Source organism: Zalophus californianus, chromosome 13, assembly GCF_009762305.2.
Source record: "Zalophus californianus isolate mZalCal1 chromosome 13, mZalCal1.pri.v2, whole genome shotgun sequence".
Taxonomy (NCBI): Eukaryota; Metazoa; Chordata; class Mammalia; order Carnivora; family Otariidae; genus Zalophus; species Zalophus californianus.
The window spans coordinates 84,359,915-84,386,193 of NC_045607.1; the positions used below are offsets into that span (position 1 = coordinate 84,359,915).

Genomic DNA, 26,279 nt, shown 5'->3' on the forward strand with positions numbered 1-26,279 from the left:
CAGGGGTGCCAAGGAAAAGCAATATCTTGCCCTGGAAACCTTTTCTGAATCCGCAATGAGCCCTCAGGCTGCAGACATTTCAGAAGGAAATATTGGGTGTCTATCTATGTGCCGTTATTAGCCTGTCAGTTACAAGCAGAAAGAATACTGGACAGACAGGGCGCTATGTTCAAATGCATCCTCTGCCGTGAATTAACTAGGTAAGTAACCTTCACCAAGGGCTTTCTTCTCTCCTGGCTGCAGGCTCTCGTATGTCTAATGAAGCGCTCAGCGTAGAGCAGCCCTACAGAACTCTCCAGCCGTCGGACACTTTGGCCCCTGGCTTTGCCCTTTCTGGTGATTTCCTAGCAAGTACCTGTTTCTTGGTCACCGTGCCATCCACGGGATCCACATATTCAAAGCAGTCTGTTTTTGCCACACTGTAGACATGGTTTCCCACGGCGAACTGCTGGCCGATGAAGGACTTGTCCGTGACCAGGGCCTCCAGGTCCCTCATGATGTAATATGTTGTCTTGGGCTCTAGCCCCTCATAGTCAAACCTGGCGAGGGAAGGCAGGACACAGGGTGAAGACAAACCTAATCAGAGAGCCAGCAATGGGGTGGACGTCTCAAGGTCACCTCATCACTGGTTTTGTTTTCCTGGAAGAATGGCACAGAAAAGCACCCCAACTGGTCCCCACGCTCTTCTACCTGGCCCATATAACCCAGGCCCTATACAGGAGCCCAAGTGATGTTGTAAAAATCACATCAAGTCATGTCCTTTCTTTTAAATCCCTCCCCAAGTGCCCATCACGTTGAGAACAAGACTCTAGCCACAGGCCATAAGGCTCTGTGGGATCCGGCCCCATCTACCCCCTTGACTTTGTCCCACTCTCGCCCTTGTTCCCTATGCTCCAGCCACAGGGGCTTCCTTTCCAGTCCCCAGAGACACTTTGCCCTGTCCTGCCTTTGGGCCTTTGCCATTGCCGTCTGTTCCCTCAACCTGATATATTCTTCCCCCGACCATTCGAATACCTGACACATTCTCCTCCGTCACTTTTCCAACTTAGTGTCACCTCCAGAAAGTGACCTTCTCCGACCATCCATTCAAGATACTTCCCTCTATCTCTCCCTCTCTCACATCACTGTTGATATTTTCTTGTAGTCGTCATCCCGATCTGCATCGACTTGGTGTATTTGTTTCCTTATTTCTTATCTGCTTTTGCCCACACGAACCACAAGCTCCAGGAGGGCAGAGACCTTATCTGTTTTGTTCTCTGCTGCTTCTAGTAAGTGTTTACCAAGCAGTGGGATGAAAGATGGGAGGAAGGGAAGGGAGGGAGGAAGGAAGGAGAGAGAGGAATCAAGGGAGGTGAAGAGAGAAGGAGGAAGGGACCTCAACGTACCATAAAACTCTCTTGGAAACTTGGAAGAAATACCACAATTGTTCCATTAAAAAAAAGTCCTCCTAGCCAAGAACATCAAATGTAACAATGGGGCTGGGAGGTGATTAGGAAAAAAAAGACTAAAAATAACACCCATCTCATTTGTTGTGGCAGGGTTTAAATACCATAATGCATATCAAGTAGTCGGCCCAATGCCAGACACCATTGCTTAAAACTATTAATTGAGTTTATTCTTAGTCACTACCATAAGGAAACTGTAGAGTCTTTCCCAGTGTCAGGTAGTCTTGACCAAAACTGAATGGCACACCCAGGGGGGTCTGTTTAAGAAGGAAGCCCTCGAGGGGCAGCTGTGCCCAAATGGCTCCGGTGGGATCTCACACTGTGCTCTGTGTGACACGGGGACCAGATGTGAGCTCCCAGCCAGCTGAAAGAAGGAAGACTTGAATCACTGTTACTTTTTCTTCACCCAAGATCTTTTAAGACTTTGAGTAAACATCAGGGTATTAGCCAAAATGGAAAACATGGAACGATGCCATTTCTAGCAGTGGGTCCCCTTGTCCCTGTATCTCTGTCTTGTAATCTCTCCCTCCTACATGGATGTGCCCTCCCCAGCTTCAGAAACAAAACAACTGGGAACTCTCTCAGAACATTCTCAGCAGTGCGTGTGTTCTGAGCCTAAATTCTCTTTAAAGATAGTATTCTGGGGGAAGATCAAGACCCAACCAAGCAGAGAGGGGCAGGAGGATGGGATAGAGGGTTTATTAGGGGACAGAGGGGCACTGAAAGAGATTCAGAGGTTGAGAAAATCCACTAAGGGGACAGTTCACATTCGGTCTATGGCTGAGGTGGTCAGACCAGCCTGCCCAAATGCTCATCTTCATACACAAGCAGACTCTGCAACGGCCCCCCCTTCGCTACCACAAACTACCCCCTCTGACCACCACAACACACTTTCAAGGGAGGAAATCTTGCAATGGAGAGTACCTTCTAGGGTCCACTCACACAAGGAAAATCATCTGGGTTCCCAGACACAACTTCAGGCTCAGAAATAATTAAAAAAAAAAACAAACAAAAAAAAAAACAAAAAAACTGTGTGATTATCTCCTCCCCACCAAAAAGAACAGCCTAGAAGTCATTTTATTCCACAAGGATCTCTCAACCTACATCTGCTGGAGGCTGGAAAAAAAAAAAAGTGTTTACCCTTCATTCTACTTATACCCTCGTCCCTTTTTCTTTATCTCTGGGATCTCTTTGGACAGAAATCTGAAACATAAGTCAATGTTCTAAAGAATTTACATCTCCATTGCATTATATTCTCTAATATGGTATTTGTTATGAAAAAAGTAATTATCATGTAAGCTCTTGGCCACACAAAAAAAATGAACTATATTATAAATACACTTATCATAACATCACATCTTCAAAACACTGGCAGAAAGCTAGATAATCACTGCACAAATTATGAGGAACACATCCCTAACTCAAAGTGATCTCACTAAGCCAGAGGTTGGCAATCATATTTTATCAGGTTGGACTTTTTTGGAACAGCTTCGTGAACAAAAGTTTTGTTGTGCCAGTTATTTCCCTGGTATGCCAAAAAGGCCCACAAGAATCAGGGTATTTTGGCACTAGTTAGAAATACTAGTAAGGAGGGGCGCCTGGGTGGCTCAGTCGTTAAGCGTCTGCCTTCGGCTCAGGTCATGATCCCAGGGTCCTGGGATCCAGCCCCGTATCGGGCTCCCTGCTGAGCCGGGAGCCTGCTTCTCCCTCTTCCTCTGCTGCTCCCCCTACTTGTGCTCTCTCTCTCTGTCAAATAAATAAATAAAATCTTTAAAAAAAATAAATACTAGTAAGTAAAACAAATGCCCACTTGCCTTGAGAATATTTTATGATACAAGGAATCATTTGAGGGGCGCCTGGGTGGCTCAGTCTGTTAAGCATCTGCCTTCAGCTCAGGTCATGATCCCAGGGTCCTAGGATCGAGCCCTGCATCAGGCTCCCTGCTCAGTGGGGAGCTTGCTTCTCCCTCTCCCACTCCCCCTGCTTATGTTCCCTCTCTCGCTGTCTCTCTCTGTCAAATAAATAAATAAAATCTTTTAAAAAGAAAAAAAAAAACACAAGGAAATCACTTGAGGTGGGGTTTTCAGGCAATTAACAACCTCTGCCTTCTTGACTAAACTGGAGAAAAGACTATTAGGGCACTGTCAACATTTCCCAGAGCACTGCAATCTTTTTGACAGTAATGAATCCTATCACGGGCTTTCTTATTCTCTGATATTTATCTAAGTAAATGACTTGTTAAGAGAAGAAACAATCACCTTATAAGGGAAGTCTAAGGCTTTCTTTCTGTTCTTAAACTCTTAAAACATAACTAAACACTCAAAGTAGTTAACTATTCATAAACAAAGCAAAGGAGCCACAATTTCTGTTTTCCAAACAGAGAGAGTCTCTGAGGACACCCAAGGATTCCCTTGCCCCATCCTCAGGTTCTCCACAGTTAACATCCTTGCCTATCACTGCTCCCCCAAGACCATGGCTTGGTACCAGGAACACAAACCTATCATACCTAGGTACACATATCTAGCAGGCAACCAGGCAGCCAGAAGACTCTGCCCCCTCACTTATTTCAAAAACAGGAAAGTAATATAGACCCGCCCCCCCAACCCTGAGCTCTTAGCCAGACCTTTGCCCTCCCTCCCTCCCAGGGTAACAGTTCCCTCTTCTGTATCTCCTTTCACAGGGACAACACTTTAGCAAAAGGTGGGGCTCCTGAACCCTATGGCCCCTTCAGAGGGTACCTTAGACATTGTTGGACCGTTAGCGGGCAAGTAAGACAGAGGGAAGGAGAGGATTACGAAAGCAGTCCGACCTGTCACAGCTTTGCCTCTGCCTCCCTCCCTTGATAATTATGGGTGGAGAACTAACAAGGAGAGCCCCCGATTGGACGATAAAACTGTCATGGGCACCAAAGGACTTTCAAGGTTCGGCAGTTCAGAGTCCCCCTTGGAATGGCTGCCCACCTCATAGGCATGGATGAAAAGATCACAGAGGAATGTCACTAGGGGAGGGGAAATTTATGCCTTCCAGTCTGGATGTCCTTGACAGGACCCCCAAACACCTATCAGGGGCTCCAGCCCCTGTGTTCCTCAGACCGTCCTGAAACCTGCCTCCTTCTTAAGGTTCTAGCCCACCGCTTTTCTTTAAGAGCAGTTCCCCAGGGTCCCTACCCTTCTCACCTGCAATAATAGTGGCGGCCAAATTTGGCCCAGTGATCTCGGACGATTTCCTCCACACTCTGCTTCCGGGCAGCCAATATGGAAAGCCAGACCAAGACAGCCCAGAGGCCATCTTTTTCCCGGAGGTGATCGGAGCCTAAGGAAGAAAGAAGTATGCTGCTGAGGAATTGTTCCTGGGGGAAAAGTAAAAGCTAAATGAACTATGAAGACCAGTTAGCAACTGAATGTTGAAATGGTTGGATATATTTATCCATCGTGATTAAATACATGTCCCATCATATACTTGCATTTCCAAAAAATATCCAACTGAAATTCAAATAACATAAAATACCATCAAAAAAAATAAAATACAATCCTGGAAGTTCTGGAAAGTACCAAAGAGCCAAGTTGACATCACATTTGCCCAACACCATCATTCATTCATTCATTCATTCATTCAGTAACTTGGTGATCCATACAATAGACCAAGCACTGGTCTAGGTGCTAGGGATACAGCAGGGAACAAGACAGCTCTTTATTCATAAAGCTTGAATTCAAGTAGGTAGAGACAGGCAACGGAAAAGTAGATGAGAGAACAAGAAGCATTAAATAAGGACAAGGGCTATGCAAAAAAGTCACGGAGTATGACAGCAGCAAAAACTCTATTACCTAGAGTGTAGTGTAGTTTATCTACAGGAGGGTTAGTGGTGGCTTTCCCAAAAGATATGCTCACCCAGATCCTGTGAATGTGACCCTATTTGGGGAAACAGTCTTGCAGATAGAATTAAGGACCTTGAGATGAGATTATCCTGGGTTATCTAGGTGGACCTTAAATCCAAAGACAAGTGTTTTCCGAAGGAGAAGAGAAGACACAGAGAGGAGAAATACAAAGGAGCAGGTTATGTAAGGAACTTCTCAAACTCAACACCCAAAAAACAAATAATCAAGTCAAAAAATGGGCAGAAGACATGAACAGACACTTCTCCAAAGAAGACATACATATGGCTAATAGACACATGAAAAAATGTTCAACATCATTAGCCATCAGGGGAATTCAAATCAAAACCACACTGAGATACCACCTTACACCAGTTAGAATGGCAAAAATTGACAAGGCAAGAAACAACAAATGTTGGAGAGGTTGTGGAGAAAGGGGAACCCTCTTACACTGTTGGTGGGAATGCAAGTTGGTGCAGCCGCTTTGGAAAACAGTGTCGAGGTTCCTCAAAAAGTTAAAAATATAGCTACCCTATGACCCAGCAGTTGCACTACTGGGTATTTACCCCGAAGATACAGATGTAGTGAAAAGAAGGGCCACATGCACCCCAATGTTCATAGCAGCAATGTCCACAATAGCCAAACTGCGGAAAGAGCCGAGATGCCCTTCGACAGATGAATGGCTGAAGAAGATGTGGTCCATATGTACAATGGAATATTACTCAGCCATCAGAAAGGATGAATACTCACCATGTGCATCGACATGGATGGGACTGGAGGAGATGATGCTAAGTGAAGTAAGTCAAACAGAGAAAGACAATTACCATGTGGTTTCACTTATCTGTGGAACATCAGGAACAGCATGGAGGACATTAGGAGAAGGAAGGGAAACATGAAGGGGGGGAGTCGGAGGGAGAGACGAACCATGAGAGACTATGACTCTGGGAATCAAACTGAGGGTTTTGGGGGGAGGGGGGTGGGGGGATGGGTGAGCCCGGTGATGGGTATTAAGGAGGGTACATATTGCATGGAGCACTGGGTGATATACGCAAACAATGAATCATGGAACACGACATCAGAAACTAATGATGTGCTGTATGGTGACTAACATAACATAATAAAAAAATTTATAAAAAAAAAAAAAAGACAGAGACAGAGATTGGAATTATGCTGCCTCCAGCGAGGGAACATACGGAGCCACCTGAAGTTGAAAGAGGCAAGGAAATGTTCTCCCCTAGAGCCTTCAGAGGAAGGATGACCCTGCCAACACCTTGATTTTGGACTTCTGGCCTCCAGGGCTATGAGAGAATAAATTTCTGTTGTTTTAAGCCACTCAGTTTATGGTAATTTGTTATGGCAGCCTCAGGAAATGAATACAGGTCTTCAGATGATGACATCTGAGCTGATACATGAGAAGGAGTCGGCCACGCTGAGATGTGGGGACAAAGCTTTCCAAGCCAAGGGACAGCAACCACAAGGTCCCCGATGCAGGAATAACCTGGGAAACTGGGAAGCCTAATCCTACAGCTACTCCATAGAAGGAGAAGCAGTTCATATCGTGGCATTCACACGAATGATGAATGCCAGCTGAACAGGTAGGTTTCTGAGCAAAAAAGAACCAGAAGGAAGTGCAGAGGCCCACTCAAGCACCTGTCTATTGGCCAACTCTAAGCTCTCTCCAAAATGAATAGAGCCCCGAATACAAGGCACATGTAGCAGCGTAAGGAACATGGTGTAATGGGAAAAGCATGGGAAGGCTTTGGAATGAGGGTTTGAAACCAAACTCTTGCTAATTCCCATGTGTGTGAGAAGTTGTTGCAAAGTTATTAACCTTTCTGGGCCTCGACTTCTCATCTGTAAAATGAGGATACTGTCACCAATCTTGTGGAGTTGTCCTACCAATTTAATCAAGTCCAGAGGACAGGCTCTTGAGTCAGTTTGCTCATGTTCAAGTGCTGGCTCTTTGTGTGACTGGCTGTTCTCATCTACAGCATAGGGACAATGATGACTCACACCCCACAGAGTTACTGTCAGGGTGAAGTGATTACACATGCCTAGGTATTTAGAGCACTGACTGGGATGTCACAAGTGACTGTTGTTGCTGTTCATCTTACCATTGGTAATTCACACAATGCACCAACATGGTGCTAATTCCTTAAGACACACTTTAAGGCAGATTGTTCTCAGTTATTCATATAATGTTATCCTCTGACACTAGCAATAACCCTATCGTAAGAATGGGGACTGGGACCAGGGGCTGGACCATCGCTTCTTGCAATAGAGCAATGAGAATGGACAAGAACACTCTTCAGTTTCAGGGCTACGAAACATACATAGAAAATCAAAAAGGGAGACCCGATGTCACCAAGCTATTTAAACCTTGGAAATGGGATGAATAATACTTTAGTTAAGTTAAACATTTTTGACAACTTCTCAATGAAGCTATGAGCCATTTGCTCTTGTTACATTTATGGTGTTAAATGTTACAAGCTTTTCCTCAAAAAGGAAACATACGACCTTGAGAGAGCAGTGAAGATATTTAAAAGCAAAAACAATCAGTTTTTGGTCTTCCTCTATGCTGATGATCTGCTGATGACACTTTTAGACATCTGGTTGCCGCTGCCTCTAGGTTGAATGGACCCCAGGCATTAATCATCACACCAGGGGGTGACGCTCATCTTATCCAGAGAACTCTTCACACTGCTACAAAAATGGAAGAAGTTTGGAAGATGCTGGGCTGGCTCCATGGCTAAATGCCAAAAAAACAAGTCTAGGAAACCCTGCCCGATGGGATAATGTCCTTTTATAGCTGAAAAATCACTTTTATTTACTGGCTAGAGAAAAATACTCTTTTGTTTTAAAACATGGGCTTCGCATACCTTTGCATTTCCAGCTGGATTATATTACCTGGAGACAGAACCATTAGATGCTATTAACTCTGTGAAATAAGATGTCATAATTTAGTGGTAGAAGAGACATAGTTCTTTTAGCAGGACTTAAAAAAAACACATCTCGCCCCTTTGTCACCAACTTCACAGTAGATTGTGAGTTGGCTTCGGATATACTTGCCTACAAGTTAAACATCTGCCAAAATTCATAAGGGCCCATAATGATCTAGTAAAATTGCGCTCTTTACAGCTTTCTGAGGTGGGGACAGAGACACTGATGATGCTGCATTTACACACGTTTCCCTGGATGCTCATGGTATGCTTTGGAGAGGGTTTGGGGGATACAACCTTCTTTTTAATAATTCTTTAAAGCAAATGAACTATAATGCCATATCAGTGATAGGTATATTAAACAAGAAATGCAGAAAACACAAAGGTATAAAATGGTTTTCTGAAACCCCACCATAAACAGTAAAAACAGAGGGGAAAGCTGTTCACATTATATATTACATGGCTAATGCACTTCATATTTATAAATATTTTGAGTCAATGAGAAAGAAACACCCCGACAGAAAACTGTGCGGAAGGGCACAAATGAGCAATTTTTCAAGAGAAAAATATTAACAGTTAAAAACATTGGAACAAATGTTCAGTCTCACTGTGGTCAAATCTGTAAAATGGGATAATATTTGGAGACTACCAAATTAGCAAAGGTCAGTTAGGGGAAGAAGAATACCAGTACCAGTAAGTATTAGTATAAATGTGTGCAGTTTGATAGCATAATTTGGCAAAAATAATCAATAGTCTTAAAGTATCACCCAGCTTTGGACCCAGCTATTCTATTTTTTTTTTTAACCTTTAGCCATAACAACATTTACTAAAATAGCTAAGAGAAGAGAGGAAAATTGGAAAAATAGATGCTAATCGTTAAACATCAGGATAATTGTGGAAAATCCATCCAAAAGCTTGTTTAGATGTTTTCATAAATGGAACAAATCAGTTTACCAAGGAAGTATATTCAGTATACTTTTATAGCAAAAGATATGTAGATATGTCTATATATGTGTGCACAGGTAAACAACAGGAGGACCACCTAACCACTAACAATAGTTAACTCTGAAACGGTAGAATCACAGGTGTTTTCTTCTTCTTCTGCCCTATTTCCAGAAGAAACATGTGTTTTTTTTTTCATTATAAGACATTTTCGGTGGTGGGTAGAAATTCACATTTGAAGCCATTCATTTCCATTTACCAAAGAGCCAGGGATATTACAGGGATCGCTACCACTTATGAACAGGTGATAAACTTTGAACCTATCAATCATCCCATTTCTCATTTCTTCCTCTGAGTAACAGCTTTTTAAAGCACAGAGACTGAATATGCTCCCCCAACCCCCGCCATGGGTCTCACAAATCTTGAGATTAGAATCAGGAATGTCCTGTAAGGTTTTAGTAACTCACAGAAGTTGAGGATGGGGAAGGAAGTGTGCAGCTGAGCTGTCAACATCGGCCTTGGGGGCGGCTAGGGAAGCTCATCGTGTAGCCTACCTTTAGCTTCACAGCAAAAATGGAATGAAAAGTACGGGGAGTCCCCTATACTCCCTGTCCTCACACAAATACAACTTCCCCCACTATCAACATTCCCCAGCAGAGTGGGACATTCGTTATAACTGTTGAACCTACACTGAAACATAATTATCACCCAAAGTCCATAGTTTATGCTAGGGTTCACTCTTGTGTACAGTCAATGATTTGGACAAACATGGCAAACTACTAATATTTTTGCCATCTTCATAGTTATGCCTTTTCCAGATCACCATATAGTTGGACTCACACAGTATGGAATCTTTGCAGTCTGGCTTCTTTCACTTAGTAATATGCATTTAAGGTTCCTCCATGAATTTTCATGGCTTGAGAGCTCATTTCTTTTTAGCATTGAATAATACCAGTACAATTTTTGAAGCTTGCTTCCGCTGGTATCCCGGCCACCTGGTTGGGGACCTTGCCAGGAGCTTTTAGCCATATTCTCAAAGCCCAAAAGTACCCTTCACCTTGTCTTCCTCCATCCAGGCCAGCCCAGCCTAAAGCCTAGAGAAGCTGCCATTCCCACCCGGATACCAGAAAGAGGGCACTCAGCTCTTTCCCACCAGGACTCCAGCAAAAATAGGTACAAAAAAGAGGGTCAATTTTTTTTCTCATCAGAAATATCCCTAACTTCCCCTCCACCCAAATTCAACTTTGATTTTTCTCAAGTTTTAAAACCATATGACTTTCAGCTAGGAAGTACACCAGGAAGTACAGTGGCCTCATGAAAGGGGGAAATAAAGAGCGTACTCAGTCTCAAAGGGATTTTCTTCGAATGGAAATCCCAGCATGGGCAAATCAACTCAATAAAACATGACACAAGTTCCTAACAGATCAAGTCATCTCAGCTGAGACTCAGATCAGGAACATCTGAACTTGTCAATTAGGAAACTAGACATTATTGCGCACCTTTTGCAGGCCCCAAGCTGGAACAGGGGTTATGATTCTCAATCCAGGCTGCGCATAGAATTGCCTAAAGAACTTATTAAAAATACCAAATACCAATGCACAGGCCTCATTCCTGACCACTAAAATGATCATTTTTTGGCAATGGGGCCCGGGCATCAGTAATTTTTTTTTTTTTTTTGAAGTTCCTCAAGTGATTCTCATGGGCAGCTCGGGTTAAGGACCACTGCTTTTGGAGAAGAATAATCAAAATAGGTCCATGTTAGGGGCCGATTGCTTAGGGGTAGCAACTTAGGCCTCTTCCTCTTTTTGTCCAAATTTGGTGCTAAATGAAAGTGGCCTCTGGTCTCTAGTTCGGTGGATGCCACAGGTCCTGCTCGGGTGGGTGGCTCTTGCTGGAACCAGCATCAGGATTATGGTCTCTCCCTGCTCCCCCCCCAGCCTTTTTTTTAAGATTTTATTTATTTATTTGACAGAGAGAGACACAGCGAGAGAGGGAACACAAGCAGGGGGAGCGGGAGAGGGAGAAGCAGGCTTCCCGCGGAGCAGGGAGCCCGATGCGGAACTCGATCCCAGGACCCTGGGACCATGACCTGAGCCGAAGGCAGACGCTTAACGACTGAGCCACCCAGGCGCCTCCTCCCTGTCCTTTTTGTCTGGAAAACTTGCGAGGGTTTTGCCAACTTTGGGGTAACCAACTCGTCCCAGTTTTCCTGTGACCTTCCCAATTATAGCAGCAAATGTCCCACCCCCCAGAAAACCTCTCAGTCCCCGGCATGCCAGGATGGGTGGTCATCTAAAAAGAAGGGCCACTCACTCCAATCAGTCCCTGGTGATTTTTAGGATTCGTGCATGTTCAGCACATACGGTAGCATCACCGCTCCCGGAACCAGAAGTGACAGGAGGTATATGCACTTGCTCTCGGAGGAGGATTACAAAGTGAGATAAATTCCATTCTTAGAGGCATAATAGCAAGGCACCAGACACTAGACTCAGTATCTCACACATCCATTGTATTCCATTATCCAATTTACACAACAGCATAGCTCCTTTTTACAAAGAAGAGACTGTGGTTAGACCATTTGTATGAGGTCACACAGCAACGAAGTGGTGAAAACAAGATTCAAACCTGGGCAGTTTGGCTCTGACACAGACGGACTTCGTTACTACCAGCAAGCCCAGGAACCACAGTGGTCCTCGGGGGCTGCAGGATGACAGAGAAAATGCCCCAGGTGACTGGAGCCAAGGCAACCCTCCTGAAGATGTGGGTCACAAATGCGCACTTCTTCCTTTGCACACAAGACGGTCAGGAAAAGTTGCTGATTTCCCTTTTCTTCTTTTCTCAGATCAATTCATCCTTCCATTTACAAATGCAGTTTCCCCTAGTTGGTGGGGAAATTCTCCCCGTCCTCTTTTCATCCACTCAAGACAAGGATTTGTCTTTTTTATAATAGCAGAGTTAGAGGAAAATTGGGAGACACCCATTGCAGGTGATTCTGAGATTTGAAAACATGCTATAGAATTGTGACAGGTTGGTTTTGGAGTTTTGTTTTTTCATGTCTCAAATCGCTTATGTTCAGCTTTTTAAATCTTGCCAAAAAGCAAGGCTCATGGAAAAATCGCCACTTTTCCATGCTTAAATATAAATGCTTTTTCAAAAACAAATGCCCTAAAATTTTCATCAACTGGAGAACAAATTTATTCTGTATATAAGCAGGTCAGGATATAAATGTCCTGTGTATAAGAAAGGTAGGAAGGCAGTAACTGACCAAAGTAGCTCATCTGGGGCTGTGGTCAACATGAATCCCAATGAATAACACTACGTGGCAATGAATTTCATGATTATAATGATTATGATGATGATGACGATGACCATGATGACAGTGTTTGACACAAATATCCTGCAGGGCATTTAGCTAATATCCTGACCATGGCAACACCCAATAAGCTCCATGAGGGAAAGGACTGTGTCTGAAATTACTCATCACTCTCTCCGGGCCCTGGCTCATAGAAGGTGTGCAGTAAATATTCGTTGAGTGAATAAATCAATGACTGAGTGAAACTTTAGCATGTAGCTTGATCTAATTCACTGGATTCACTCCTCACTAAAAGTAGCTAGATAGCGAGAAGCCACCTGGAATGTTACATTGAAAAAAATGTTACAGATCATCCCACTGAATATTCATCTTATAAATGAGGAAACTGAGGCCCAGAGAAGTGAAGCAATCTACGTAAGGTGGTCCAACCACATAGAGGGGGAGTCAAGATTGGAGCCAGATCTGTCAACTCCCGGTCTGGTGTTGTTCACATGACACCCATTCTCCCAAGTCCCCTGGCATACACTCCATCCCCATCTAAAAGCATAACCACAGGGGAGGAAATGACCCCTCTTCCTGCCCTGAACCGGGGGCAGTAGGGTACGGGGGAGCCAGTGAGACTGGGTTTGAATCCTGACTCTGCCAGTGTTACCTAGACCACTGGCTTGACCTTCTTCCCTAAGCCTCAATGATTTTCCCCTTATCTGGAAAATGAGGGGCCCTTATGGTCCCTAATTCACTTCATTGTTGAGAAGTGTCTGTGAAATAATGTATAGGAGGCCCTAAGCATGGTATCTATCACTGAGGAGGTACTCAATACATCAGACGTATTAGCATGATTTCATTAACACGTGCCCCAGGGCAGTCAAGCCATCCACCCTGGAGGAGGTGAGAGCATTAAAAATACGGTGGCCAGCCAGCTGACACAACTCTCTCTTGTGAGCACACCAGCATAGGAAGATAAGGGACAGTAGGACCTCCTAACTCATATGTCCCGTCCTGTTTCTTTGTCACCAGCACTGATGAAAACAACACGACTCCCTGAGAACTGCCCCTTGACAGGTCATAAGCTGAACTGGAAGTCATTCCGGTGGGTTTATGGTCTGCACTACAAGGCTGAGGACCTGTCACTCCATAGTCATCACACTTTGTTCTCATGGGGTCATCTAGCAACGAGTAGAGAGCAGGTGGGGAAGCCTCCAAGCACCATTTTAGGAACTGCATCTTAAACACCAAGGGATGGGCCCCCTTGTTAGAAGTCCCTTAGTAGACACTGTGGACAGAGAAACCCTTAGCTACGGACCGCGATTTCCCAGGATTCTCGGTCCCAGAGTGCCCTGGTAAGTGTGGACACAGCCTCTGAAACTCCTTTGTTTCTGCTCCACACGCAGGCGCCACATTCACCCTCCCTCGCCACTTTTCAACAGCCTGGGGGATGAATTGAAGGGTCAATGTGACTGGAACCGGGGAGACCCCAAGAACAGGATTTTATGTGATGGGGACATTCTTCCCTCTCCAGGTGGAGCTCTGTGTCCCAGCACAGGAGTAGAGAGTTTGTGCAGGGTCCAGAAGGGAGTTTTGGTTTTCAGTCTTTACGAGGAGGCTGTTGGGGATGTCAATCATGGCGCCTCGGCACTCTGGCCTAGCTTAGATTGAATTGCACATGTGCGCACGGTCTGTCCCAACTAGCCCAGCAGAGAAACCGCTCTCCCAGCACTGATGGTCCTGTCACCACAGCCTTCTCACATCACATCTGCTACCCAGACAGATTTACACAAATTGGCCCCGAACAGGAGAAGGAAACATGGTAGAACCTCAATAATCTGAAATTCACATGTCCACGGGCCCCTTTCTCTGCCCTAGAGACTGAACTGACGTGGAAACAGCCAAATGTAGAGTTTGTGATCATCTAAATAGGGAATGGACTAAAGTGTTCCTTTATTTTACCTTTTTAAAAATGTAAACTATTAAGTAAAATCACTGTATAAATAAGGGACGGTTAAATCTATGCAAGATTTGATCAACAGCAATACTATGAACCCAGTCTTGAGTTAGGATGTACCTAGGTCATGTGTGAAGCATAAACAAAGGAGAAAGCATGGCCTTGAAAATGTTGTAAATTATATAACTATTAGGGGAAATAAAATGTCCTTTCATAAAGCAACTAGAGAATAAGTCAATAATATTAACCATAAGACTATACGGCAGAGAATGTCTGTGTGGATGGCTGTAAGAACTTAGTACGTAACAAAAGATCACTGAAGCTAGAACCTGACCCGCCACTGAACATGTGGCTCTTTACAGGTAATTGTCAGCAACCACACACACAAGAAATAAACAGGTAAATAAGATAAATTGCAAATAGTTAACAGTACTTAACATTTAAAATCTATTCTTTAACACAGGTGTTGATAAGGAGTCTTCCCAGAAGCACTTTGTTAGCTATTAATTTGTGCCGACAATTACATGATGACTGAAAATATCAAAATCTTAGTCTTAAATTTTCTATAACTCTGATTTTACTATAATTCATAATATCCCTCCCCTCTCCCTACCAGCTGCTCTATATTTGTATGGTTTTGTCTTTCTAAACCCTCCCAAATCCTGGGACAGAAGTGCCCAGATCTCCAGAAATACATCCACTCAAAACTGCCAAAAATATAACTACATTAATAAGGCAAAGAAGAAATACCAAAATGGAAATTCTTTGTTTCTTCCTTATTTCTTTCCTTCTATCTGTCCACTTTCCACCCATCGTTCGAGCCTTCCTTCCATTCTTTCCTCTTCCTACCTTAACTTCCGTCCATTCCACCATCGCTTTCTATCCTCCCATCACTCCTGCAAACACTCAAGACCTGCCATATACCAAAGAAACAGAGCTGAACAAAAGAGTCATGGCCCCTGTTCTCAGGACATTTAGGATTTCTGCACAGCAAGGATCAAGAGTAGATCCTAGATCGAGAGGGATCTAACCAATCTCAAAAATGTGAAATTACTTGTGACACGGAATGCAAACATGGGCTAGGTTTCTCCCTTTTGTGCTAGAAACTGGGAAGATGTAAAAATAGCCTACTTCAAGAGCACCAGGCTGTACTCCAAAGTTCACAGTGGAAAAAGTTGGTGTGACAATGATGGACAAGTCATGTTGATGCCAGGAGACCTGGATTCAATTCCAAATCTTCAGAGAGAGAGGGAAGCATACAGAAGGTTTAGCAATGCTCTGGCACATACTAAGTCTCACTCAAAGTGATTATTATTATTATTATTGTGAAAAACTCAACAGAGAGCACTTTCTTGGAAACAATACACATTGTCGTATTGCTTGATTTTATTCAACACATTTGTATGGCTATTGACATTAGCTTTTTAAGAATATGTGATCAACGTAATAGTAATACTCAAAGTGATGTTCAAGTTTAGAGCTCATGCAGGCTTTCCCAAACACAACAATTCTTCAGTGTCACTTGTAAAGGAAGAAGCTTTAGGCTGTGACAATTCATACATTCCCAAAATGGTATGACTTCTTAGAAAACTGCTGTCAATGATGGAAACCAGAAGAACATCAACCGATGCCAAAACAAAAAACAAAACAAAACTTCAAAATTTTTGGTTTTATAGATCTTAGGTTTGGTTGTTTCATGTATCCCCTTTTGTGTATGGGAACAAGTCCAGATTCCTTCAAATTTGGAACTTTAGAAAAGTAGCCAGAATGCCACTTAGACGAACAGTTTTCTTCTCTTTACATCTGAGAATTTATAAAACGTTCTTCTTTCTCTCTGTAAAGGAGTTTTCCAAGGCTCTTCCCAGCAGGTGGGTGAATACCTGGTCCCAGCACAAAAGGTGATCTGGCTTAAGGGACTTTGGCTCTCTGACAGAGCCAGAAATACAGGTTTCCTATTGTCCAGGACCTGGACCTTTCCATAGGAGAGAAGCCTGAACTCTGATCCTGTCACCGGCTTGTTACCTTGGAATGTTCTAGGAGCTCAAGGAGCTGGCAAGGGAAACCTCCACTCACGATCTATCTTGCTCGTCTTGGAAAAAAAAGCTTGACATTCTTGAGCCTGAGTCAGATCCATATTTTCAAGCTTTCTTGGCACCAAACGATGCATTCCTAGTTGGTACACAGCTCCATGCCCCAGGGACAAAGGAAAAGGCCTCCGCTCGAGAAAGCTTGGGTACATTTTCAGAGCACCTCCCCAGCTGTAGATCTAAAACCTTTCCGTCTGTCCACTTTCTCCTCCCTTGGATCACTTGCTTCTGAAAACTGTATCTCAAGGTAGATAGGGGGTTCCTATGATCAGCTGACTTTTACAGACTGGAACTGAGGGTCAGAGAGGCCACGAGGCTTGTTGTAACTGGCAGGTAAGAGTCCTTCTTGGCAGGTACTCATCAGCCTCACATTTTTGGGCCTCTAGACTTCCTGGACCATACCCCATGGCACCTCAAGGATACTCTTTCTACCAAACTGGATGAAAAAAATAAATACTGGTTTTCACTAGAGCAATATTTCTTACTCCTGACTGCACATCAAAATCACATAAGGGGGGTCCTGGGTGGCACAGGCAGTTGAGCGTCTGATTCTTGGTTTCGGCTTGGGTCACCATCTCAGGGTCATGAGACTAAGCCCCGCACTGGGCTCCAAGCTCAGTGAGGCATCTCCTGAAGCTTCTCTCTCCCTCTCCCTCTGCCCCTTCCCACACTTGCTTGCACACACACATACTTCTCTCTAATAAATAAATAAATCTTTTAAAAAAAATCATACAAGGGGGTGCCTGGGTGGCTCAGTCATTAGGCGTCTGCCTTCAGCTCAGGTCATGATCCCAGGGTCCTGGGATCGAGCCCCGCATCGGGCTCCCTGCTCGGCGGGAAGCCTGCTTCTCCCTCTCCCTCTCCCACTCCCCCTGCTTGTGTTCCCTCTCTCGCTGTGTCTCTCTCTGTCAAGTGAATAAATAAAATCTTTTCCAAAAAATCATATAAGGACACTTATTTAAAATGCAGATCCTCAGGCTCCACCCTTCTAGAGACTCCAAGTAAGAGTAGGATAGAATATATGTATTTTTAGCAAGTTTCCCAGGCAATTCTGACATACCAGCTCAGGGCTACTCAGAAACTGGCATTAATAAAACCTGTAAGAGCAGAATGAAACTACTTTCCCCTTATAAGGCAGAGTGGTCCCACTCCTCAGGCCTTTTAACAGTCCCTTACTGTTGGGTGCCTGCAAGATGCAATTAGTCATCGCTTTCATCAGAAAGACTGGTCAGCATGGTGGAAAACAGCACACAGTGTAGGGCAGGAGACCAGGCTTTTAGTTTAACTGTAAAGTCATTCAAGTGGGGGCCTTTTCCAAGCCCTGGGGCCCTGGGTGAGTCACTCAACTCCTTCTCGGGCTCAGGAGCTTCTTCTGTCAAATCAGGCTCCTGAGGCAAATGTCACCCGAACCTGACAAAGGGTCCTTGCGCTCCTTAAAAGGAACATGATAAACAAGTATAATGGTGAGAGACTTTTAAAGTTCCCTCCTAGGCCAGCCTACAAATTGCAATCAGCATCACTGAGAGCAAGGTTTGCTGAAAGGTGTCTGTTAGCAGACCTCCCTCCAGTGCAGACCATGGTTCCCTAGTTCCCGTTGAATCACGTACCCGTGTCTAAGCCAGGCCCATGGAATTGTCCCCTCCTCACTTGTATTTCTGGCACCGCTTCTTGATAACCCCTCCTCTGCCCTACCGTAGATGTCAGAGGTTAGTGAACTTCGGCCCACATGCCAAATTTGGACTTCGGTCTATTTTTGTAAATAAGTTTTTATTGAAACAGCCATTCTCATTCACCGATGTATTATCCATGGCTGCATTTGTGCAACAGTGGCAGAGCTGAATGTGAGAGAGACAATACGTATCCTCTTGGTCTGCAAAACCCAAAGTATTTACTATCCAACCCTTTACAGAAAAAGTGTGCTGACTTCTGCGACAGCCAGTCTTTTTCAGACATTTTTGGCCATGACCCACAATAAGCACAATTTACAATGAGACCTAGTATACACAAAGATATTTATGTGTGTATTTATATAGACATATTTCTCAGACTAATATTTACCTTTACTAAATGCAATGCATTCTAAGAGGTTTCTAGTCTATTCATTTTTTTTTTTTTTACAAAAGCTGTCATGACATTTTATTAATTTCCTGACCAAATGAGTCTTGATTCATATTTGGAAAACACTGCTTTAGACAAACTGAACAACGGGCTACTTGCAACACATGTCCCCTGCTCTCCAGCCTCTATTTCTTTCTTGGCATTGCTCCCTCCATCTGGCAAGGCCTGGTCCTTTCATCTCTATGTATACAAATCCTTCCCATTCTTTAACAACCAGCCCAGCTTCCATCCCGTTCCTGAAGTCTGCTTTGAACCTCCAGTCCCAAAGCATTTTCTCATCTCCCACAGCATTTTTTCTCTTCCTCTCTTGTAGAAATTTAAGGTTTCTGCATTGCAGAACAGTCATCTATTTTTAATCTGTGCATCTTTCTAATGATGTACTCAAAGATCTTGAGTTTCTTAAGGGTATGGTCATAAGCCTTTTGTATTCTAAATACCATGCAATACAGTGCCTTGTACTGTGTAAGTACAGAATAAATGTTTATTAAATTGAAGTAAGCAAATATTTGTTACTAAGGGTATAATATGGTTTATGCATGTAATATTTTATCCTGCAAAGTTAAAGCCTGTCAATATATGATTTGTTGTAAGTGCTCAATAAATGCTTACAAGACAAAGGGAGGGATAACCTGGGCTTGCCAGTATCCATTCCAGTTACTAGATTTGTGTTGTTAGAGAAGGCATCACAGCTTGGACTGACCTAAGCACAACTACCAGCCACACATTTTGAGTCTAAACAGTAGCACTTGAGAGAGCTTGATACAGTCTCTCCTTTCCCAAGGAAACAAAAACGTACACCATCACTCCCAGACCATTAACAGTAATGCCACTAGCGTAGATAAGAGAAGAAAATTCCCCAGAATAAAATTTCTTCAGGAATCCCAGCATATCCTGAAATGCTGTCATTATAATCAGGTCAAGTGGTTTTACTGCAATCTGTTTAACCATGACCAAATAGGACTTATTCTCAGGAATTCAAGGATGGTTTGATATCAGCCAATCCATCATGGTATTTCATTACATTCATAATAAAAGAGAAAAAAGTATTCATATATCACTAGATTCTGAAAGGACACCTGATAAATCCAGCAGCTGTTTCTACAAGGTTCTAAGTAAAATGAAAATAGGAAAAAAATATCTACATAGACCTGATAGAGATTTTACCAACATTAAGAAGCAATCACCGGGGTGCCTGGGTGGCTCAGTCAGTTGATAATCTGACTCTTGATTTCCGCTCAGGTCATGATCTCAGGGTCATAGGGCTCTGCACTCAGCACAGAGTCTGCTTGAGATTCTCTCTCTCCCTTTTCCTTTGCCCCTCCCCCCAAAATAAATAAATAAAATCTTTTAAAAAAATTTAAAAAGCAATCACCAAAACAGATGGTAAAATGTTAAATCCATTTCCATTAAAATCATGAATTATCACAATTATTATTTAATATAATTCTGAAGACTGTACCTAATGCAGTAAGAATATGACATAAAGGGTAAAAATAATAGAAAAGGAAACATACAAAGTCTTTTAGTCACAGATTATATGACCGTATACCTTTTAAAAATCACAAGAGATTATAGAGTTTTCAGAAAAGAAAATATAATTAATACTAGAATGTCCTAAGGTGGTTGCAAAAGAGAGAAAAGAACTCTCTATATAAGCACCAAAGAAATTAGAAAAATAAGGATATCAACATTAAAATCAAAGCTGTTAAAAGCTTTGAACCAGTTTCTTCAATTAATAAATTAGAAAGAGAACATGTGAAAGGGAGATATGCAGATTAAAAGATACTTAAGAGGTATCAACCAGAGGGGGCGGAGCAAGATGGCCGAGGAGTAGGAGACCTGGGTTTCCTCTGGTCTCAGGAATTCAGCTGAATAGGGATCAAACCATTCTGAACACCTACGAACTCAACAGGAGATCGAAGAAAAGAATAGCAGCAACTCTCTGAACAGAAAAGCGAGCACTTTCTGGAAGGTAGGACGTGCGGAGAAGTGAATCCGAGGCGATATTCGGGAGGATAGACGGCGGGGGAGGGGCCTCCGTCGGCCACTTCTGGCAAGTGCTAGAGCTGCGGAGCACAAAATCGGACGTTTTAGAAGTCGGCTCTGCTGAGGGACATCGCTCCAGTGGCTAAGCGGGAGGTGGAAACCTCGCGGGACAGTGTGGTCTCAGGACCCTCGGGGTCACAGAAAGACCGGGGGTGCCTGAGTGCGGCAGAGCTCCCAGGGATCGGAGCGGGAAAGCCGGCTGCAGAGACGGAGCCGAGGCGCGGGCTCTCAGCTCGGGGTTGCCATAAACTGTGATCTGCGGCCCAGTCAGGACACGGCTCCTCCAGCAGGGACCCAACAAGCAGCAGAGCCGGGGAGACTCCCCTTCCTCCTCCAGGAGGAGCGGCGCGGGAGCGCACCGCAGGGATCTGCTGGGTTTGGATACTACACACGGGGTCAGGTGCCAGAGATAGAAACGCTCGATCACAGGCCGGGTGAGCACGGAGTGCGGCCGGAGACCGGGGACACAGGAGTGACTTCTTTTCTCTGGGGGTGCACTGAGGAGCAGGGCCCCAAGTTCTCAGCTCCTCCGGGCAGACATTGGGAGGCCACCATTTTCACCCTGGTCCTCCAAAGCTGTACCGAGAGCTTGGAGGGAACAAAAGCATCGGAGAGCAAACCCGAGCAGCTTGCTTAGCCGGGACCGACAAGGGCAGGGCAATTCCGCTTCCGGCAAAGACATTTGTGAACCACGGCAACAGGCCCCTCCCCCAGAAGATGAGCACGAACAGCCAGCAAGCCAAGACCAAGTTTACCGATCAAGGAGAACGGGAGAACTCCAGCGCTAGGGGAATACTGCACATAGAATTCATGGCTTTTTTACCATGATTCATTAGTTTTTCAAAGTTGATTTTTTTAACTGTTTTTTTTTTTGATTTTTTCTTTTTCCCTTTTTCAACCAACATTTTATCAATCCCTTTTAAAAAAATTTTTTTTTATTTTTCATTTTTTAGAGTCATATTTTATCCCTTCATAGTAGTTACCCTTATTTTGGGCATATATATATAAGTTGTTCTCTCTTTAAAATTTTGAGATACAGTTTCTTCTAACAGATCAAAATATACCCAAATCACTAGTGTATGGCTTTGTTCTAGTCCCCTGCCTGATCACATTCTCTCCCTTTTCTTTTTTCCTTTTCTTCTTTGTTTTTTAATCTTCTTTCTTTTCTCAAACAACTTCTTATCAATTCCTTTTATAAAATCTTTTACAATTTTCATCTTTACACTCATCTTCCATCCCTTTAGTGTATCAACCCTTATTTTGTACATATATAAGTCTTTCTTCCTTTAAAATTTTAGGAGGCGCTTTCTTCTAACAGACCAAAATACGCCCAAAATCTAGTGTGTGGCACTAATCTATACACTAGTCTGATCATATTTGATCATATTCTTTTTGTTTTGTTTTGTTCTGTTTTTGTTTGTTTTTATCTTTTTCTTTTTCTTTTTTCTTTTTTTCTCTTTCTTTCCCTTTCTTTTCCCCTGGTTTCAGGTCTTTTCTGATTTGTATAGAGTACATTTGCTGGGGACGTTGTTAACCTGTTAGCATTTTGTTCTCTCATTCATCTCTTCTCCTCTGGACAAAATGACAAGACGAAAAATATCACCTCAGCAAAAAGAACAAGAGGTAGTACCGTCTGCCAGGGACCTACTCAATATGGACCTTAGTACGATGTCGGACCTAGAGTTCAGAATCATGACTTTAAAGATACTAGTTGGGCTTGAAAGAAGCGTGGAAGTTATTAGAGACACCCTTCCTGGAGAAATAAAAGAACTAAAATCTAACCAAGTCGAAATCAAAAAGGCTATTAATGAGGTGCAATCAAAAATGGGGGCACTAACTGCTAGGATAAATGAGGCAGAAGAGAGAATCAGCGATATAGAAGACCAAATGATGGAAAATAAAGAGGCTGAGAAAAAGAGAGAGAAACAACTACGGGATCACGAGGGCAGAATTCGAGAGATAAGCAATACGATAAGACGAAACAACATTAGAATAATTGGGATCCCAGAAGAAGAAGAAAGAGAGAGAGGGGCAGAAGGTATATTGGAACAAATTATAGCAGAGAACTTCCCTAATGTGGGGAAGGAAACAGGCATCAAAATCCAGGAGGCACAGAGAACCCCTCTCAAAATCAATAAAAATAGGTCAACACCCTGACATCTAATAGTAAAACTTACGAATCTCATGAGACAAAGAGAAAATCCTGAAAGCAGCTCGGGAGAAGAGCTATGTAACCTACAATGGTAGAAACATTAGATTGGCAAAGACCTATCCACAGAGACCTGGCAGGCGAGAAAGGACTGGCATGATATCTTCAGAGCACTAAAGGAGAAAAATATGCAGCCAAGAATACTATATCCACCTAGGCTGTCATTGAAAATAGAAGGAGAGATTAAAAGCTTCCAGGACAAACAAAAACTAAAGGAATTTGCAAACACAAAACGAGCCCTCCAAGAAATATTGAAAGGGGTCCTCTAAGCAAACAGAGAGCCTAAAAGCAGCACAGATCAGAAAGGAACACAGACAATATACAGTCACAGTCACCTTACAAGCAAAACAATGGCACTAAATTCATATCTTTCAATAGTTACCCTGAATGTAAATGGGCTAAATGCCCCAATCAAAAGACACAGGCTATCAGATTGGATTAAAAACCAAGACCCATCGATATGCTGTCTGCAAGAGACTCATTTTAGACCCAAAGACACCCCCAGATTGAAAGTGAGGGGGTGGAAAACCATTTACCATGCTAATGGACACCAAAAGAAAGCTGGGGTGGCAATTCTTATATCAGACAAATTAGATTTGAAAACAAAGACTGTAACAAGAGATGAAGAAGGACACTATATCCTACTTAAAGGGTCTATCCAACAAGAAGATCTAACAATTGTAAATATCTATGCCCCTAACATGGGGGCAGCCAATTATATAAGGCAATTAATAACAAAAGCAAAGAAACACATTGACAACAATACAATAATAGTGGGGGACTTTAATACCCCCCTGACTGAAATGGACAGATCATCTAAGCAAAAGATCAACAAGGAAATAAAGACTTTAAACGACACACTAGACCAGATGGACTACACAGACATATTCAGAACATTCCATCCCAAAGCAACGGAATACACATTCTTCTCTAGTGCCCATGGAACATTCTCCAGAATTGATCACATCCTAGGTCACAAATCAGGTCTCAACCGGTACCAAAAGATTGGGATCATTCCCTGCATATTTTCAGACCACAGTGCTTTGAAACTAGAACTCAGTCACAAGAGGAAAGTCAGAAAGAACTCAAATACATGGAGGCTAAAGAGCATCCTACTAAAGAACGAATGGGTCAACCAGGAAATTAAAGAAGAATTAAAAAAATTTATGGAAACCAATGAAAATGAAAACACAACTGTTCAAAATCTTTGGGATACAGCAAAGGCTGTCCTGAGAGGAAAGTATATAGCAATACAAGCCTTCCTGAGGAAACAAGAAAGGTCTCAAATACACAACCTAACCCTACACCTAAAGGAGCTAGAGAAAAAACAGCAAATAAAGCCTAAACCCAGCAGGAGAAGAGAAATAATAAAGATCAGAGCAGAAATCAATGAAATAGAAACTAAAAGAACATTAGAACAGATCAACGAAACCAGGAACTGGTTCTTTGAAAGAATTAACAAGACTGATAAACCCCTGGCCAGACTGATCAAAAAAAAAAAAAGAGAAATGACCCAAATCCACAAAATCATGAATGAAAGAGGAGAGATCACAACCAACACCAAAGAAATACAAACAATTATAAGAACATATTATGAGCAACTCTATGCCAGCAAATTAGATAACCTGGAAGAAATGGGTGCATTCCTAGAGATGTATCAACTACCCAATTTGAACCAGGAAGAAATAGAAAACCTGAACAGACCCATAACCACTAAGGAAATTGAGGCAGTCATCAAAAATCTCCCAACAAACAAAAGCCCAGGGCCAGATGGCTTCCCAGGGGAATTCTACCAAACATTTAAAGAAGAATGAATACCTATTCTCCTGAAACTGTTCCAAAAACTAGAAATGGAAGGAAAACTTCCAAACTCGTTTTATGAGGCCACCATTACCTTGATCCCAAAACCAGACAAAGACCCCATCAGAAAGGAGAACAACAGACCAATATCCTTGATGAACATGGATGCAAAAATTCTCACCAAAATCCTAGCCAATAGGATCCAACAGTACATTAAAAGGATTATTCACCATGACCAAGTGGGATTTATTCGTGGGCTGCAAGGTTGGTTCAACATCTGCAAATGAATCAACGTGATGCAACACATTAACAAAAGAAAGAACAAGAATCATCCGATCCTCTCAATAGATGCAGAAAAAGCATTTGACAAAGTACAGCATCCTTCCTTGATCAAAACTCTTCAGAGTATAGGGATAGAGGGTACATACCTCAAGATCATAAAAGCCATCTATGAAAAACCTGCAGCGAATATCATTCTCAATAGGGAAAAGCTGAGAGCTTTTCCCCTAAGGTCAGGAACGCGGCAGGGATGTCCACTATCACCACTGCTATTCAACACAGTATTAGAAGTCCTAGCCACAGCAATCAGACAACAAAAAGAAATCAAAGGCATCCAAATCGGCAAAGAGGAAGTCAAACTCTCACTCTTTGCACATGATATGATACTGTATGTGGAAAACCCAAAAGACTCCACCCCAAAACTGCTAGAACTCATACAGGAATTCAGTAAAGTAGCAGGATATAAAATCAATGCACAGAAATCAGTGGCATTCCTATACACCAACAACAAGACAGAAGAGAGACAAATCAAGGAGTCGATCCCATTTACAATTGCACCCAAAACCGTATGATACCTAGGAATAAATTTAACCAAAGAGGCAAAGGATCTGTACTCAGAAAACTATAAAATACTCATGAAAGAAATTGAAGAAGACACAAAGAAATGGAAAAACGTTCCCTGCTCATGGATTGGAAGAGCAAACATTGTGAAGATGTCAATGCTACCTAGAGCAATCTACACATTCAATGCAATCCCCATCAAAATATCATCCACTTTTTTCAAAGAAATGGAACAAATAATCCTAAAATTTGTATGGAACCAGAAGAGACCCGGAATAGCCAGAGGAATATTGAAAAAGAAAAGAAAAGCTGGCGGCATCACAATTCCGGACTTCCAGCTCTATTACAAAGCTGTCATCATCAAGACAGTATGGTACTGGCACAAAAACAGACACGTAGATCAATGGAACAGAATCGAGAGCCCAGAAATGGACCCTCAACTCTATGGTCAACTCATCTTTGACAAAGCAGGAAAGAATGTCCAATGGAAAAAGACAGTCTCTTCAACAAATGTTGTTGGGAAAATTGGACAGCTACCTGCAGAAGAATGAAACTGGACCATTTCCTTACACCACACACAAAAATAGACTCCAAATGGTTGAAAGACGTAAACGTGAGACAGGCATCCATCAAAATCCTAAAGGAGAACACAGGTAGCAATCTCTTCGACCTCAGCCGCAGCAACTTCTTCCTAGAAACATTGCCAAAGGCAAGGGAAGCAAGGGC

General features: G+C 42.9%; 1 protein-coding gene across 2 annotated transcripts in view; it reads right to left on the reverse strand.

Annotated features, from left to right (window-relative positions):
- Nucleotides 1-26,279, reverse strand: part of PGM5 (phosphoglucomutase 5) — a 209,583-nt gene that overhangs the window by 51,654 nt on the left and 131,650 nt on the right. For both annotated transcript variants that reach the window (XM_027616806.2, XM_027616805.2), the window contains exons 8-9: nucleotides 4,622-4,757; nucleotides 356-539 (exon numbers count right to left, since the gene is read on the reverse strand). In XM_027616806.2, the coding sequence (XP_027472607.1) occupies nucleotides 356-539; nucleotides 4,622-4,757 (320 nt within the window). The remainder of the gene's footprint in view (nucleotides 1-355; nucleotides 540-4,621; nucleotides 4,758-26,279) is intronic.